Source organism: Opisthorchis viverrini (genome assembly GCF_000715545.1).
Source record: "Opisthorchis viverrini unplaced genomic scaffold opera_v5_40, whole genome shotgun sequence".
Lineage (NCBI taxonomy): Eukaryota > Metazoa > Platyhelminthes > Trematoda > Opisthorchiida > Opisthorchiidae > Opisthorchis > Opisthorchis viverrini.
The window spans coordinates 1434881-1447539 of NW_008751694.1; the positions used below are offsets into that span (position 1 = coordinate 1434881).

Below are 12659 nucleotides of genomic sequence, written 5' to 3' on the forward strand. Positions count from 1 at the left end.
CCCCGTCCCCAAACGCAGCCTGACGAAGTTTTCGCGTCAAAGGCGAAACAACGCCCAGCTATAAACCCACCGTTTGTTTACCAAACCCTCCTGAACGGCTTATCTAACTACTTCCAGCCCATTGACAAAACGCCAACACTGTATTACTGAGAAGCCGCCAGCTGCAAACCAGTCATGGACTGTGCTAAATCATGTGGAAACCATTCATCAATGGATAAGCCTGATTCAAGTTTGTCATTTCTTCTGATTACTCCATCATATGGGCTTAGACTACCGACTCGCTTTCCTTTCGAATCAAATCTGCCAACGTAATTGTGTACAGGTTTCCATTGTCTGACACTATCGAAGTCAGTCAGCTCGGACATGAATATGGAAAAAACCGATGATACGGATGCAGGTTCAGTGTGAAGCTTTATACGACCAAGTCAAGAATCACATCCCAACACGCACCAGTACAGCAGAACTTATAAAATTATCAGACCAATTCCTTGCCAAAAATATTGCGGCCAAGCAACGAAGTCAAGTTTCTTCACGTTAAAAAAGGTGTGATATCGTCGTCGGGCTTGGCGACTATTTGTCAAACGGTAAAAAATTGAAGCTGGGTGCCGCAAACGAAAACATACTGGTTAAGCAACGAGACACAAGAAACATCCAGCTGCTATGCCTGCATGATCTAATTACTGAATTTGAGTACACGAAAAAGTAGGCTACTTCGAACTCACGCCTCAACGAGGCGGTGACAGCCAAATAAACATGAACTCGACTCGGTATTCAGACCACTATTGATAATGCGCAACTCTCCTCATTACAACTTAGTAACTCCGCGAGCAAACCTCCTACACCACATCAAAAGTAACTTAAAGCCTTACCGTCTGAAGGATGTTTCCAGTCTGAGCTTATCTGTAGAATCTCAGTGAGCTCTTTCTACTGATGAATCCAATTCTGTTACTCTGTCAAAAATTTTGCAGCCCGAATTAATAACCGAAATGGCACAGCGGATCCTCCTTGCTTCATCAGAGGATGCCATTGTTCTTTGTACTGAGAGAAGTGTTCATATTTCGAAATACCGCATATAAGAATACGTGGCATTGGAACAGGCAGCCTCTTAGGATCTACGGCAAAATTTTCGCCATGACAGGAAAGTACGCAACTGACACTTCAACTACCTCGCCTCACAAACGGAATATCGATTATCTTTTTTGGTTTTTTAAAATAATCATCCTAATTGATGTCTCACAAGCAAGGGTCAAGCGAGTCTGGATACCTTGGAAATGCTGGTACGGCGATGCACTAATCCACTCTGTTCGCTGTAAAGCATACTGAAGTCACCGGCAAAATTTACTTTGCACGCTTCGGTTCAGTAGCCATAAAAGTGCCTTCGTAATTGTTATTCCACTGAACAAGAAGCGTTACCCAAGGAAACAGAACCTTCAAGACAAGCCCTTCTGGCGAACTATCCGAAATTCTCCATTGATTACATAGGCTCATTAGATCCAGTTTACCATCTGCACGAAAAAAAAGACATTTCCTCACTACTATCCCTCGAGGGTGACCATATATTCACCAGCCTCAGGCAGGGACTAACAGCAGTTTTGGGTCATCGTTCAGCGGCTGCTTACACAACAAACTAATTGACTGGGAGGAACCGATCACTCCGTTATTCGAGTCATCCGTCGGTTCACCTGCAGTTGCAAGCGACAATGGTAGATTCATGCCAAAGCAATGGGTTCGTAAGGCAAAGAAGAAATTTCTGCTAAGTTGATATAAATAGTGTGCGGAACGGTATCTGATTCTCGATACCAACCTAACGTCCTGTCCTTGGACGCCATCCAAACATAGTAGCAGCAGATACACCATATGCAGGTGACCTTTTCACAGTAGTTTGTTCTTGACGCAACACACATGAAGAACTACAACCTTTTTGTGCTCACAGGCGTATTGTGAGGACAAGATACGCAAACTGCCTGGTGAATCGATAAGGTGCTGACATGCACAAATCAGAATTACCAGTTCGGATTTGACCGTACAGATTTTCCCACAATCAGCGCTAAGTGATGAAAATTTGCTCAGGCAGTTCATTCCGGAGAAAATAATTTTCTTTCATGAAGCCAGATGACCGACCTCATTTGGCGGTATGTCTGATCCGAACATAGTTATAAGACAGCAGTGTCCCGATTTAATTATCCACGACTTGAGATGAATGACCGAATCAAGCATATCAATGATACACAGGCTCAACAAAGACACACGAGAGTAAATTTGGAGCTAACACAGGTGAACATGTAGATTGGGTGAGGTGGGCGTCGATGACTGGTTGAGTTCGAGATAACCCAGTAGTTCCCGCGCCAATTTACTGACTGGAAGCTTACTGATTCTAACCGAACACCAGCATCCTGACTGCGCCCGTCTAGGCTTTCGAAACCCGGTAGCTCTCGTGCTTCCTTCAGGTGGCGTGGCAGCTATGCGCTAAAAGGGTGTTACAGCTGAAGGATAGTGTTGGAATAACTCATTTCAGCTGTTATTCTAGCATTTTCACACTTTAATAAAAAAAACTATACTCACATGGTCCATAGCACCGTCACCCTATTCCTAACACCCTGTAAACGCAGTTGGTCAATACGCCTAATACTTTTTTCATGGACCTCAGACTGTTTTGTGCACAAAAACATACGTTGAATAGCTTAACAAATTACACATCTGAAATATATCGTATCTTGGTTCTGGTCTTCCCACATGGTGCCGGCTAACTGACCAATCGCTCAGCACCTAATTGTCTGCACACCGAACCCACCATATACCAAGCCGGTGATCGTCACCGAAGGCATTTTCATGTAGTGGTGGGTTTCCAGTAGGTTCCGCTTTACTCTTTACTTTGCTGATCGGCTACTGTAATAGTAAAAATTGGTATATGTGGAGCCACACGGATAGGAACCAATTCCTGACGGTTCGATCTATATGCAAATTCAGGTAGGTGCTGGTGTGCACCACAACACACAGTTAGTGAACATCTCACCTTAACATCATCACCGACAGCATGACACCAGTGTTCAACACCTATGCTTCTCACTATAGCGAAACTTAGTACCAAAATTGAAAACAGAACCAAATCACATCTAAAGATCGCGGTAGCCAATGATCACCACCAACAAATGAATTCACCAGTACCCATTCTTCCTGTGGGAAATATTGTCGAACGACCTGGTCTGATTATTCGAGCCAAAATGTTACCGACATGCCACCGCAAACTGGAGGTCAAATGAGCAGCACAATAACGGCGTCTTCAAGATGCTCGCTTTATAAAAAAAATCTGCAAAAGCACATTTATCAGGAAGTGTGAGGATCGTGAGAATAATGATGATAGTATTAGAAAGCTACCGTGGGTAGAGTGTTGGTCAAGTATACACATACTGCGACAGCGGTTCAGTTCGGTGTAAAGGCAGGAAGAGTGATCGAGGCAGCTAAATAGGGATTGTGCGGTAAGCAGTGGTTCGGAAATTTAAGTCCCAAGCGGGTTGAGCAAAAACATAGGTCAGATAATCGCACTAGGTAACGCGATACAAGAAGCAAAAGGTGTCAGAATTGCAGAGGTTAAAGCAAAAATGACCGAAACAGTTGCATTGTCTTCCAAATATATACACACTATGAGTTGTCGCTTTTCTTGAACTGAAGACTGATGGTAAAGCAAGAGACAATAGCCAAACGACACAAAAGACGAGGGAAAACAAACAGCAGAAAAACTACAAAAACGAATATTTCTCTGGGAATCAGATACCATGGTGGTGTGACATAGCCGTTTGGGAGATCACATCGTTAGGACAGAAACTGTTCTTTGAAAAGCTCAGATTCAATAGAAACCCCAAACATTTTTGGTAATACGTCGAGCGTCAACACCTTCGAGGTACCGGTGAAAGAGGTAACGTGTGCTTTGTTGGTCAGAACGTAGCAGTAGATAGACGAATGGATAAAACAAAACAACAGAGGATCAAATCTTATGATTGAACATTTGCCACTGGGCAAGCAAAAAGTTCAATAGCTGTGCCCGGGAGGGGTCCTCGGGGGGTGGAAGGACTCTGTGTTCAGTCCGGGGGGGAACAGCAGCCACTGTGGCCGCCCAAGATGTCCGCTTTTCAGAGTTGGTGGACTGTAGCTCAGCCACAGCCGTATCGTAGACAGGCGACTTTATGGAGCAGGAGCAGCTTCTTTCAAAACTATCACCGGAGACGTCTCGAGGGCAACTGGTGGAGCTGGTGGACGATACCGTGGTGTAGCACCATAAAATGGCCTTGGTGCATGTTGATAGTTTGCACTGGGTCGGTGGTAAGGCACGGTACCTCGACCACTAAAAGGCATTGAATGATGGGAACGTCGCCATCCTGGATTACTGTGTCTCCAAGGTTCGCCGGGAAAGGTTGCCACTTGAGTGACTGTCGCCCCAGAAGGCGAAGTCGGGCTACGGACCATACGTCCAACGGAAGACCGAGCAGGCGGGTTGCAGAGATTTGTAGCACTGGAACTGTTGGGTAAAGGCGATGTTTGTCGGAACTGTGCTGAATTTCGGGAAGACTGGTCATCAACATCAAAAGACGAATGTTGGACAAGTTTACGGTTCCGCTGATATCTCCCGTGAGCTCTGTATGACGGTTTATCGTCAGTGAATTCCGAGCTATTCTGTGTCTCGGAAGCGATCGATGGTGAAGGGGAAGATACGGTGGAATTAACAGTGCTATCTGTTCGAGTACTGATTGTTAGTTTCGAAACGGATGTAGCCAGCCGCTCTGACCCCGTTTGCGATACATGCCCGTTAGTGACCTCATTGATGTCAAGGTTCCTGTTGCGTGCCGTTCCAGCAGGACCACCGTCTGGTTTGCATTGGGGAACAATAAAACACTTTCCTCCCCGAAAGGAGCGGTGGCGCATAACAGTCTCATGAACACCGTTTGCATAGCATGCTTCCTTTGGACTAGAAGGTTTCGCTTTACGTCTTTGGTTATTTCGGCTGTTAACGGGACGACCAACCTGAGTCCACTGCTGACCTGGTTCGCCTTCCGAGCCGTCCCCATTTAGGTCCAAAGAATCATGATCAGTCATCGCTGGCTGGAGCGCCCTACCTGTCGCGCACTTGTCTTCGTTCCTACCATGTGGACGTATCTTGCTAGCTAAAATTAAAAGCAGATGAAAAGATATTACCAAGGTCAACAGGATTTTGTCCCACAGTGACGTGACACACTAGCCAAATATGAGATACCGATATTCCAACGCACGTATCGATTTATACAAAAGGTGGACTCGTGTGGATATGACAGAAACAAATAGAACGAGCTAACCTATCATAGTGAAATTGTGGAGCGAAATGAAACAAAGTATTACAAACAAGAAATGAAGACACCAGCAGGATGAGTGAAAGATATTGAGGTCAGGCTGCACGAAAGCGTAGCAGCATTAGTTATCTGGTTTGATGATAGCTTCGGTTGAGTCAGGATATCAGAAATCATTAGCTGACGCTTCGACCTAAGTAATTTTTTCTGTGAGCATCGACGAAAAATGACGCAAAACCGGGGAAAACTGAAACTGAACGTTCCGAAAGCACTACACTATATATCACCATCACTAACCGATGTAAACAATGTATTTAATGGACCAAATCGTTCGACTACCTTCAGTCGATGGGGCAGCAGTGACGTAGAACTTCAAGGAGGCCTACTTCCAAATTTGAAGTGAAGCCTTAGATATGCACCATAAAACACTGACCCTCGCTAGAAACTGGCCAGCACGTCACATAACAGGAGAGAAAAGAAGTGTGGTTCCATTGAGCTACTTTACCCACAGGTACAGGCTATGAGGACACAAATGTCAGTAGGATCACCGCTCCTAGTTCAATGAAGATGAAAGCTTTCGAAGGGCCATTGGTTGGCCATCCAAAAAGGACACAAACACAAGCATAAACTGGCTTCAAAACTCGCATTCCCCTCACCGAAAAGCATAGCTCCGTCAAAGAGGAAGCTTAAAGTAGTCTCCAGATCGCCATCCATAGCAGTTAAGCCTACCTAAGGTGTTCTTTAAAGGGCTGACGATCAGTTTTAAAACATCAGCCCTTCTCGTATATCGCAGGGCAGCCACACAACAGGATGTTTTCTCCTGATGCAGGGAGGTAGTGCATTGCAGCCGGCAAGCTGAGGAACTGGACTAGATAAAATGATATTGTTATATGATATATTTTCAAACAGCACAAAATCAGGATCTCCGGGTAGATAGTTTATCAAGAATACAAATACAGATATAGCCATCAACACAGAATGCTAACCCCAGCAAGAAGGACGTGGTAAACCTCACATGCTGAAATTCGGTGAGGTCCTTGTATCTCCAAACTGAGTAGCACTAACAAAAACAGTCTCTTCAGCTTCCGCTGTCAGCGACTGTTAGAACGACTATTCCTCAAAGCACCAGCATTATCGCTATCGTCAAAGATGGGGTCAACACCTATATAGAATCAGTAGTGTGTGAGCAAATTGGCTTGCGCACTTGTTGGACCGAATATTCATGGACAAAAATTCAGACAATACTGAGAATATGGCGGACAGAAACCATCGGATGTCATATGAGGTGAAACTAGAAAGTCAGGCTTTTTAGGGTATGCCAGGTTCAGACTTCGAAGTGGGTGACGCAGTCTGGTACAACAAAAAGCATCACCAACAACATAAGAAACTGGCCCTCAGCCCCGTAAACAACATATACTAATCTTTCAAACGCACAGATCGCTAGTTTCATAGTCCGTACATATTTCAACGACCGAGCATTACTACTTTGCGAGGCTTGCTTTTTGAACAGTTGGAGAATGTGATCTAGTTAGTAATTTGGTCATTGGTCAGCTATTACCACCCCACGCAGCGCCTCAGTCAAGCAAACGGAAAATTATATTGCTCATCTATTGGCTATATCGGATGGAGATGAAAAACGAGTAGTCACACGTACGACATAGTCATTCAAGTAAGCGTCAATCCAAGTTCTGAGTAACTGAAGATTTTTAGAAACTCGAACAATAGGTTGACAGAGTGAACCAAAGATGTGCCACAGAAGCTCCGTGCGGTAGTTGGGGTTAACACGGTATGGATGATCGGAAGTGAAGAGGCGATTTGCACAAAACGACTAGAGAAAAGGAACGGGATATGAGTTCACAACAATTACTGTGGTGGCAGCAATGGGATAAATCAAAAGGACCCCGTCCTGTCGGTGTGAAAAGGATTGAAGAGCACCGATCGGAATAGGGGGTTATCCCAGACGTGATGACAATAGTCAGTAGTAGAGACAACCTGATTTTTGTATATTAGAAACAAATGGGAGAGTTCCTAGGCACGGGACAGAAATCAGTCCACAGTCTGAGGCCGAATTCGCAATTAATCATTCAGCTGCAACACCCCTTCGGTGCCTAGCTGCCATGCCACCAAAAGGAAGCACGAGGACTGGGATAATACCAGATTGCCCAAACCTAAAGAAAGAAAGTCGAGAGGCGGAGGTCGGGTTCGAATCACGGCCTTCCTGTCAGTAAATTCGCGCTTCCCGCCCCAAAGTCGCAATTGGTCTGACATAAGACAACCAGCAGAGTGGGAAACTAAGGGAAATGCATGGTGTGCCCAAAATCGACAAATAGTGTAGTTTGAAGTTAGACGGAGAAAGAAGGGAATATGTGGGTATTAGGAGGGGTTGAATGCGCTGAAAAATCGCATAGGACCGTCAGTTACGCGGAATAGGGTGCTGAGTGAGACTTTTCGAGGGCAGCATGGTTTTCAAATGTGAAAATACAGCAGGAGACACGGAATAAAGTCTTTATTGAGTCGTAGGAAAAGGGTATGAGACAAAACGAGACTCTGCTGAACTTTAGCGGCGAACAGCACCATCGGGACGAGCTTGTAGGCACGGATTTATCCGAAAGTTCCTAACCAAGACGACCCTAGAAGAGTGCACGATATGTAAAAAGTTTGACGAGAAAACTCATAATTTCGTCGACCGAGAGCCTCTGAAGCATTCGGGCCAACCAGTCCAGTCTCACCATAGTAATCTAGGACATGTGGAAAAAAACACAAGTCAACGGCAAACGGTCCAGATCCTAAGCAGTACTGCACAAAAGCTGTTTGACCAGGATGGACTCCATAAATTTGGACAAAATGGGGTGACTGGAACAAGGCAAGGATCGCCAGGAAAGGAAGCCATAGTTAATAAATAATAACTGTTCAGCTGTAGCGCCCTTTCGGTGCCTAGCTGCCATGCCACCCGAAGGAAGCACGAGGGCTGAGATACTGCCAGGTTGCCCAAGCCTAGACAGGGGAAGTCGAGAGGCGGAGGTCGGGTTTGAACCACGGACCTTCCGGTCAGTAAATTCACGCCATAGTTAGGGACAGGAAAAACTCCAAATGAGTATGGATAGGTGACCCGTCATCATCGGAGACAGTAACAGCAGTGCTGACACTCAGGTTTCACTGCAACTCGATCACAAAGTTTATCTACTTATATTTAGCGCCCAAGGATGAAAAGAAAAAGTGGGTGAGGGTGGACCTGCTGCTGGCTTATGTCAAGTATTACGAGGTATCTACACCTCCAACCGCTCAGCCAAACAAAGTTCCAAGAATAAAGAAAAACGATCAACGTGGGACGTTAAAAAGTGGTGCTGTTCAAAAAGTTGTCTCAAGGTAAAGATGTGGTCGATATATCTTCGGCCACGGCTAAACCCAGTTTGATTGTCACAAACATGTCTGTGGATAATCGATCAGCCTGCGAGAAATAATGCCGAAGAGCACTTTGAGTGTGGCAACTACCAGGCTGATGCCACGATAGTTTCTGCATGGCGTTTTTGCCCTCTTTTCGAAGGTCGATATCAAAGTTGAGACGCTCCGTTCAACTCGTATTCAGCTTATGTACGTCTATTCCTACACAAGTAAAGTGCTACTCATTCTACGCTATTCAGTCTCTTTCTCGCGCTCAGTCAGAATCGTGGTCCGTCTATGACAATTTACTTGTCTAAGAATACAGTGGAACCGTTGCTGCGACCCAAGTGTTTCGATACAGATCCCAATTCTCCAGATGCCACAACGCGTTGGAATCATTGGTTCCGAACCTTCCAAATGGCACTGTCGGATCACCCAATCTGAAACCCGAAAACCTGATCCATTCTGTGGATTCACCTGTATACGTTTACATCGCCGACTGTCCCATTTACGAATCCGCTATTTGTACACTTTAGCAGTTGTACGTACGTCCTAAGAATATAATTTATGCTCGTCATTTTCTACAAACTGGCAAACAAAACACTAGTTGAGATGTTGATCAGTTTGTTCAGAGTCACAAATCACTGGCCAGAAATTGTGATTACAAGGCGTGTCTGCCATTGACCACCAAAACGTGTACGCGATGCTCTGATCATTGGACTTCGGTCTGCTACCATCAGAGAGAGCTTCTGGCTCAAAATGAACTATCTATGAAGCACATGAATTGGCTACGTCGTTAGAATGAACCCATAAACAAGCTCAGTCATATTCGCATAACCAGCCAATATGATTTTCTGCGGCTGCGGCACCTTTATAGACATCTACAATTACCTCTTCACACTCAATCTCCCCCGATTCCACACCTTATCTAGTCGGTCAATTCTCAGATGTTATTTCCTTTGAGGTTGTTCCAGGCATCTACAATCCAAATACCCCGCAAGAGATGCAGTTTGTAAATCATTTGGCAACATAGATCATTTTCAGCGTACTTGTTAAAAATAACTCCAATTGCATGGTGGATTCTGCCTTGTCTTTCCCGTTAACTGCTGCATCCTCGAACTGCTTGTTCCGCACGGTAACCAGCATAAAGGTAAACGGAATATCGCTTCAGAAACAGAAACAGGAGGTTCGCACAGTTATATCTCCTTTGGTAGTTCTTACACATGGCTGAAGATATATGCTAACGATTCTGTGATTACCATGGCATCCACCGATTACAGGGGTACTGCTTACGAAAAAATCAACCTATTGGTGTTACCAAATCTATGTGCTGACGTGCTGCTAGGCCACAACTTCCTTCGTCTACATAACAAAGTTGAAATCATATTCGGTGGGAACCGAGGTTCATTCACCCTCTGCAGTCTAACTGCTGCCACGGTTGAATCACCTCTTCTTTTTGCTAACCTCTTACCCGATTGCAAGTCTATCGCCACGAAATCACGGTATTATAAACCCGACGAAGAACACCTCATCCGCTCTGAAGCAAACCAACTATTGGATGAAGGCATAATCAAACCCTCGAATTCTCCATGGAGGGCTCAGGTACCGGTCGCGAAAAATTCAAACCACAAAAGATACATGATAGTGGAATACAACCAAACCATTAATCGATTCACATACCTAAACGCTTATCCGTTACCTCGACTGGATAAAATGATTGAAGAAATTCCCTGCCATGCTGTCTTTAGCACTTTAGACTTATTGAGTACTTACCATCAAGTTCCGATCAATGAGAAAGACAAACCGTATACGGCTTTCGAAGCGTGCTGTTTCAGTTCCGTTGCATTCCTTTCGATAGTACCAACGGAGTAACGTGCTCCCAGTGTACTACTGACCATATAATCAAGTCTGAGAACTTAATTGGCACCTACGCTTACATCGACGTCACTATTTATGACACCACTCAAAGTGAGCGTGGCCAGAACCTCAAATCTTTCTTAAAAATAGGGCATTACGCTTAACTGCAAGAAAAGCATCATAGCAGGCAAACATATGTGGCTTCTCAGATATGAAGTCTCTGGAGGAATTATCAAACCAGATCCTGAACGAATGAGCCCTATTCGTGAACTCCCTCACCCACATGACGCTAAATCCCAACGAGTTGCTGGTATCTTTGCTCATTATTCGCAGTGGATACCATACCTTTCTAACAAAATCAGTGTGCTAGTCAGAAATAAGACTTTCCACTTATCGGAGTGTGTGAAACAGTCCTTCGAAAATTTAAAGGAGTTAGAGAACACTACAACAGTGATAGTCGACTACAACGCAACATTGGTTGCAGAGACGGATGCCTCAGACATAGCCATTGCTGCATTTCTGACTCAGAACGGCCGACCAGTGACCTTTTCTAGAACACTGATACCGAGCAAAAAGAATCAGTCTGCTACTGAGGAGGCACACGCCATCGTTGAATCTATCCGTAAATGGAGGCATTACCTCTTCGGGAAGCACTTCAAGCTTATCACTGATCAGTGTTCGGTTTCCTCTACGTATAGTGTGTCGCAGAAAATTAAGATAAAAACGATAAAATCCAGCGATGAAAAACGGAACTCTCCGCCTTTAGGTACGATGTCATTTAGACCTGGAAAAGTCAGTCTGGTGGCTGACACCTTGTCGCGCCAGTGTGATCGGCAATAAATTAAATGAAATTCACGACTCCTTGTGTCATCCCGAAATTACTCGCATGCATCACTTTGTTCTTTCCGAAAGCTTAATGTTTCCCCTCCAACACCACAAGATGTACGGTTCTGTGCCGCAGTTTCACAAACTACCCCCGATACGCCCATCAAAGAGACTTAATCATTCGAACAAATTGGCGTCGATTTTAAAGGGCCTCTGCTTTCTGTTACTCGAAACCGATATGTCTTTACTATTGTTGACGAGTCATCCCGTCTTCCATTTTCCAATCATTGCGCAGATACATGTGCATCTACAGTTATTAAATGTCTATGTGAATTAGTATATTTGTTTGGTATGCCTGCATATGTACATTCGGATCGTGGCTCTTCATTCATATCCGACAAACTGTCCACATTCCTACATGACAGGGGAGTTGGCACTAGCCGAACAACTGCTTATAATCCATAGGGAAACGGGTAAGTCGAGTGGGACACTCTGGAACCCAATCCAGCTCAGACGGAAGGCCTTCAAATCTGTCACTGGGAGTCGGTTTTATCAGTTGCTCCCCACTCTGTACAGTCCCTTCTCTGCATCTCCACGAATGCCACTCCACATGAACGAATGTTTCAGTTTGAACGTCGGTCATCCTGTGTTTTGTCTATACCAACTTGGCTAGCTCCTTCAGGACCTGTTTTACTTAAAAGATTTGACCGTATGAACCAGTCGTTGAGGAAGTCGAACTTATAAATTGCAGTCCACATTACGCCCACGTTAGTTGTCTCGGCGGAAAGGAAGGTTATCGTCTGCCATCTCGCTCATTGTCAACGAATTCACGAATACCTCATCCAGTGGAGGCAATGACGTTCATACACCCTGTTTCACTTGCACGCGCCTCTGCTCAATAACATTGAGGATAATACCGATCATACTTAAGTCTCACCCACATGCCCTTGCGATGCACCTGCATCTCCAAATACATATGACCTTGGTATCTCTGATATAGCCAGGCTCCAGCAGCTTACGCTCCAGCGAAAAACATGACCACGCTTATAATTTCCCCTTGGTGATTTTACAATCATTCGTTCAATACTTGTGACCGAGTTATCCCTCTTTACACACAATCCAACGGCCCAGGTGAATGTCATGACTATCCATTGTGTTCACATTGTCGCTTCGTATTAACATTGCCTTCACCTTCTGTTTCAGCTTAAGCACGTCTATTCTTCGACAGGTAAAGCGCTATTCATTCTACGATATTCAATATTGTTTTCGCGCTCAATCAGA

General features: G+C 44.8%; 2 protein-coding genes across 2 annotated transcripts; both read left to right on the forward strand.

The window, feature by feature from the left end:
* Positions 1–3056: 3056 nt before the first annotated feature.
* Positions 3057–3260, forward strand: T265_02891 (hypothetical protein; the record flags this gene model as incomplete). The annotated part of the gene is made up of 1 exon (XM_009167244.1): positions 3057–3260. The coding sequence occupies one exon, from the start codon at positions 3057–3059 to the stop codon at positions 3258–3260; it is 204 nt and encodes a 67-aa protein (XP_009165508.1).
* Positions 3261–4529: 1269 nt separating this feature from the next.
* T265_02892 (hypothetical protein) lies at positions 4530–8218 on the forward strand (the record flags this gene model as incomplete). Its single annotated transcript, XM_009167245.1, has 3 exons — positions 4530–4651; positions 7404–7644; positions 7877–8218. 3 exons carry the CDS (start codon positions 4530–4532, stop codon positions 8216–8218), a joined length of 705 nt encoding a protein of 234 aa, XP_009165509.1.
* Between the last annotated feature and the right edge of the window lie 4441 nt (positions 8219–12659).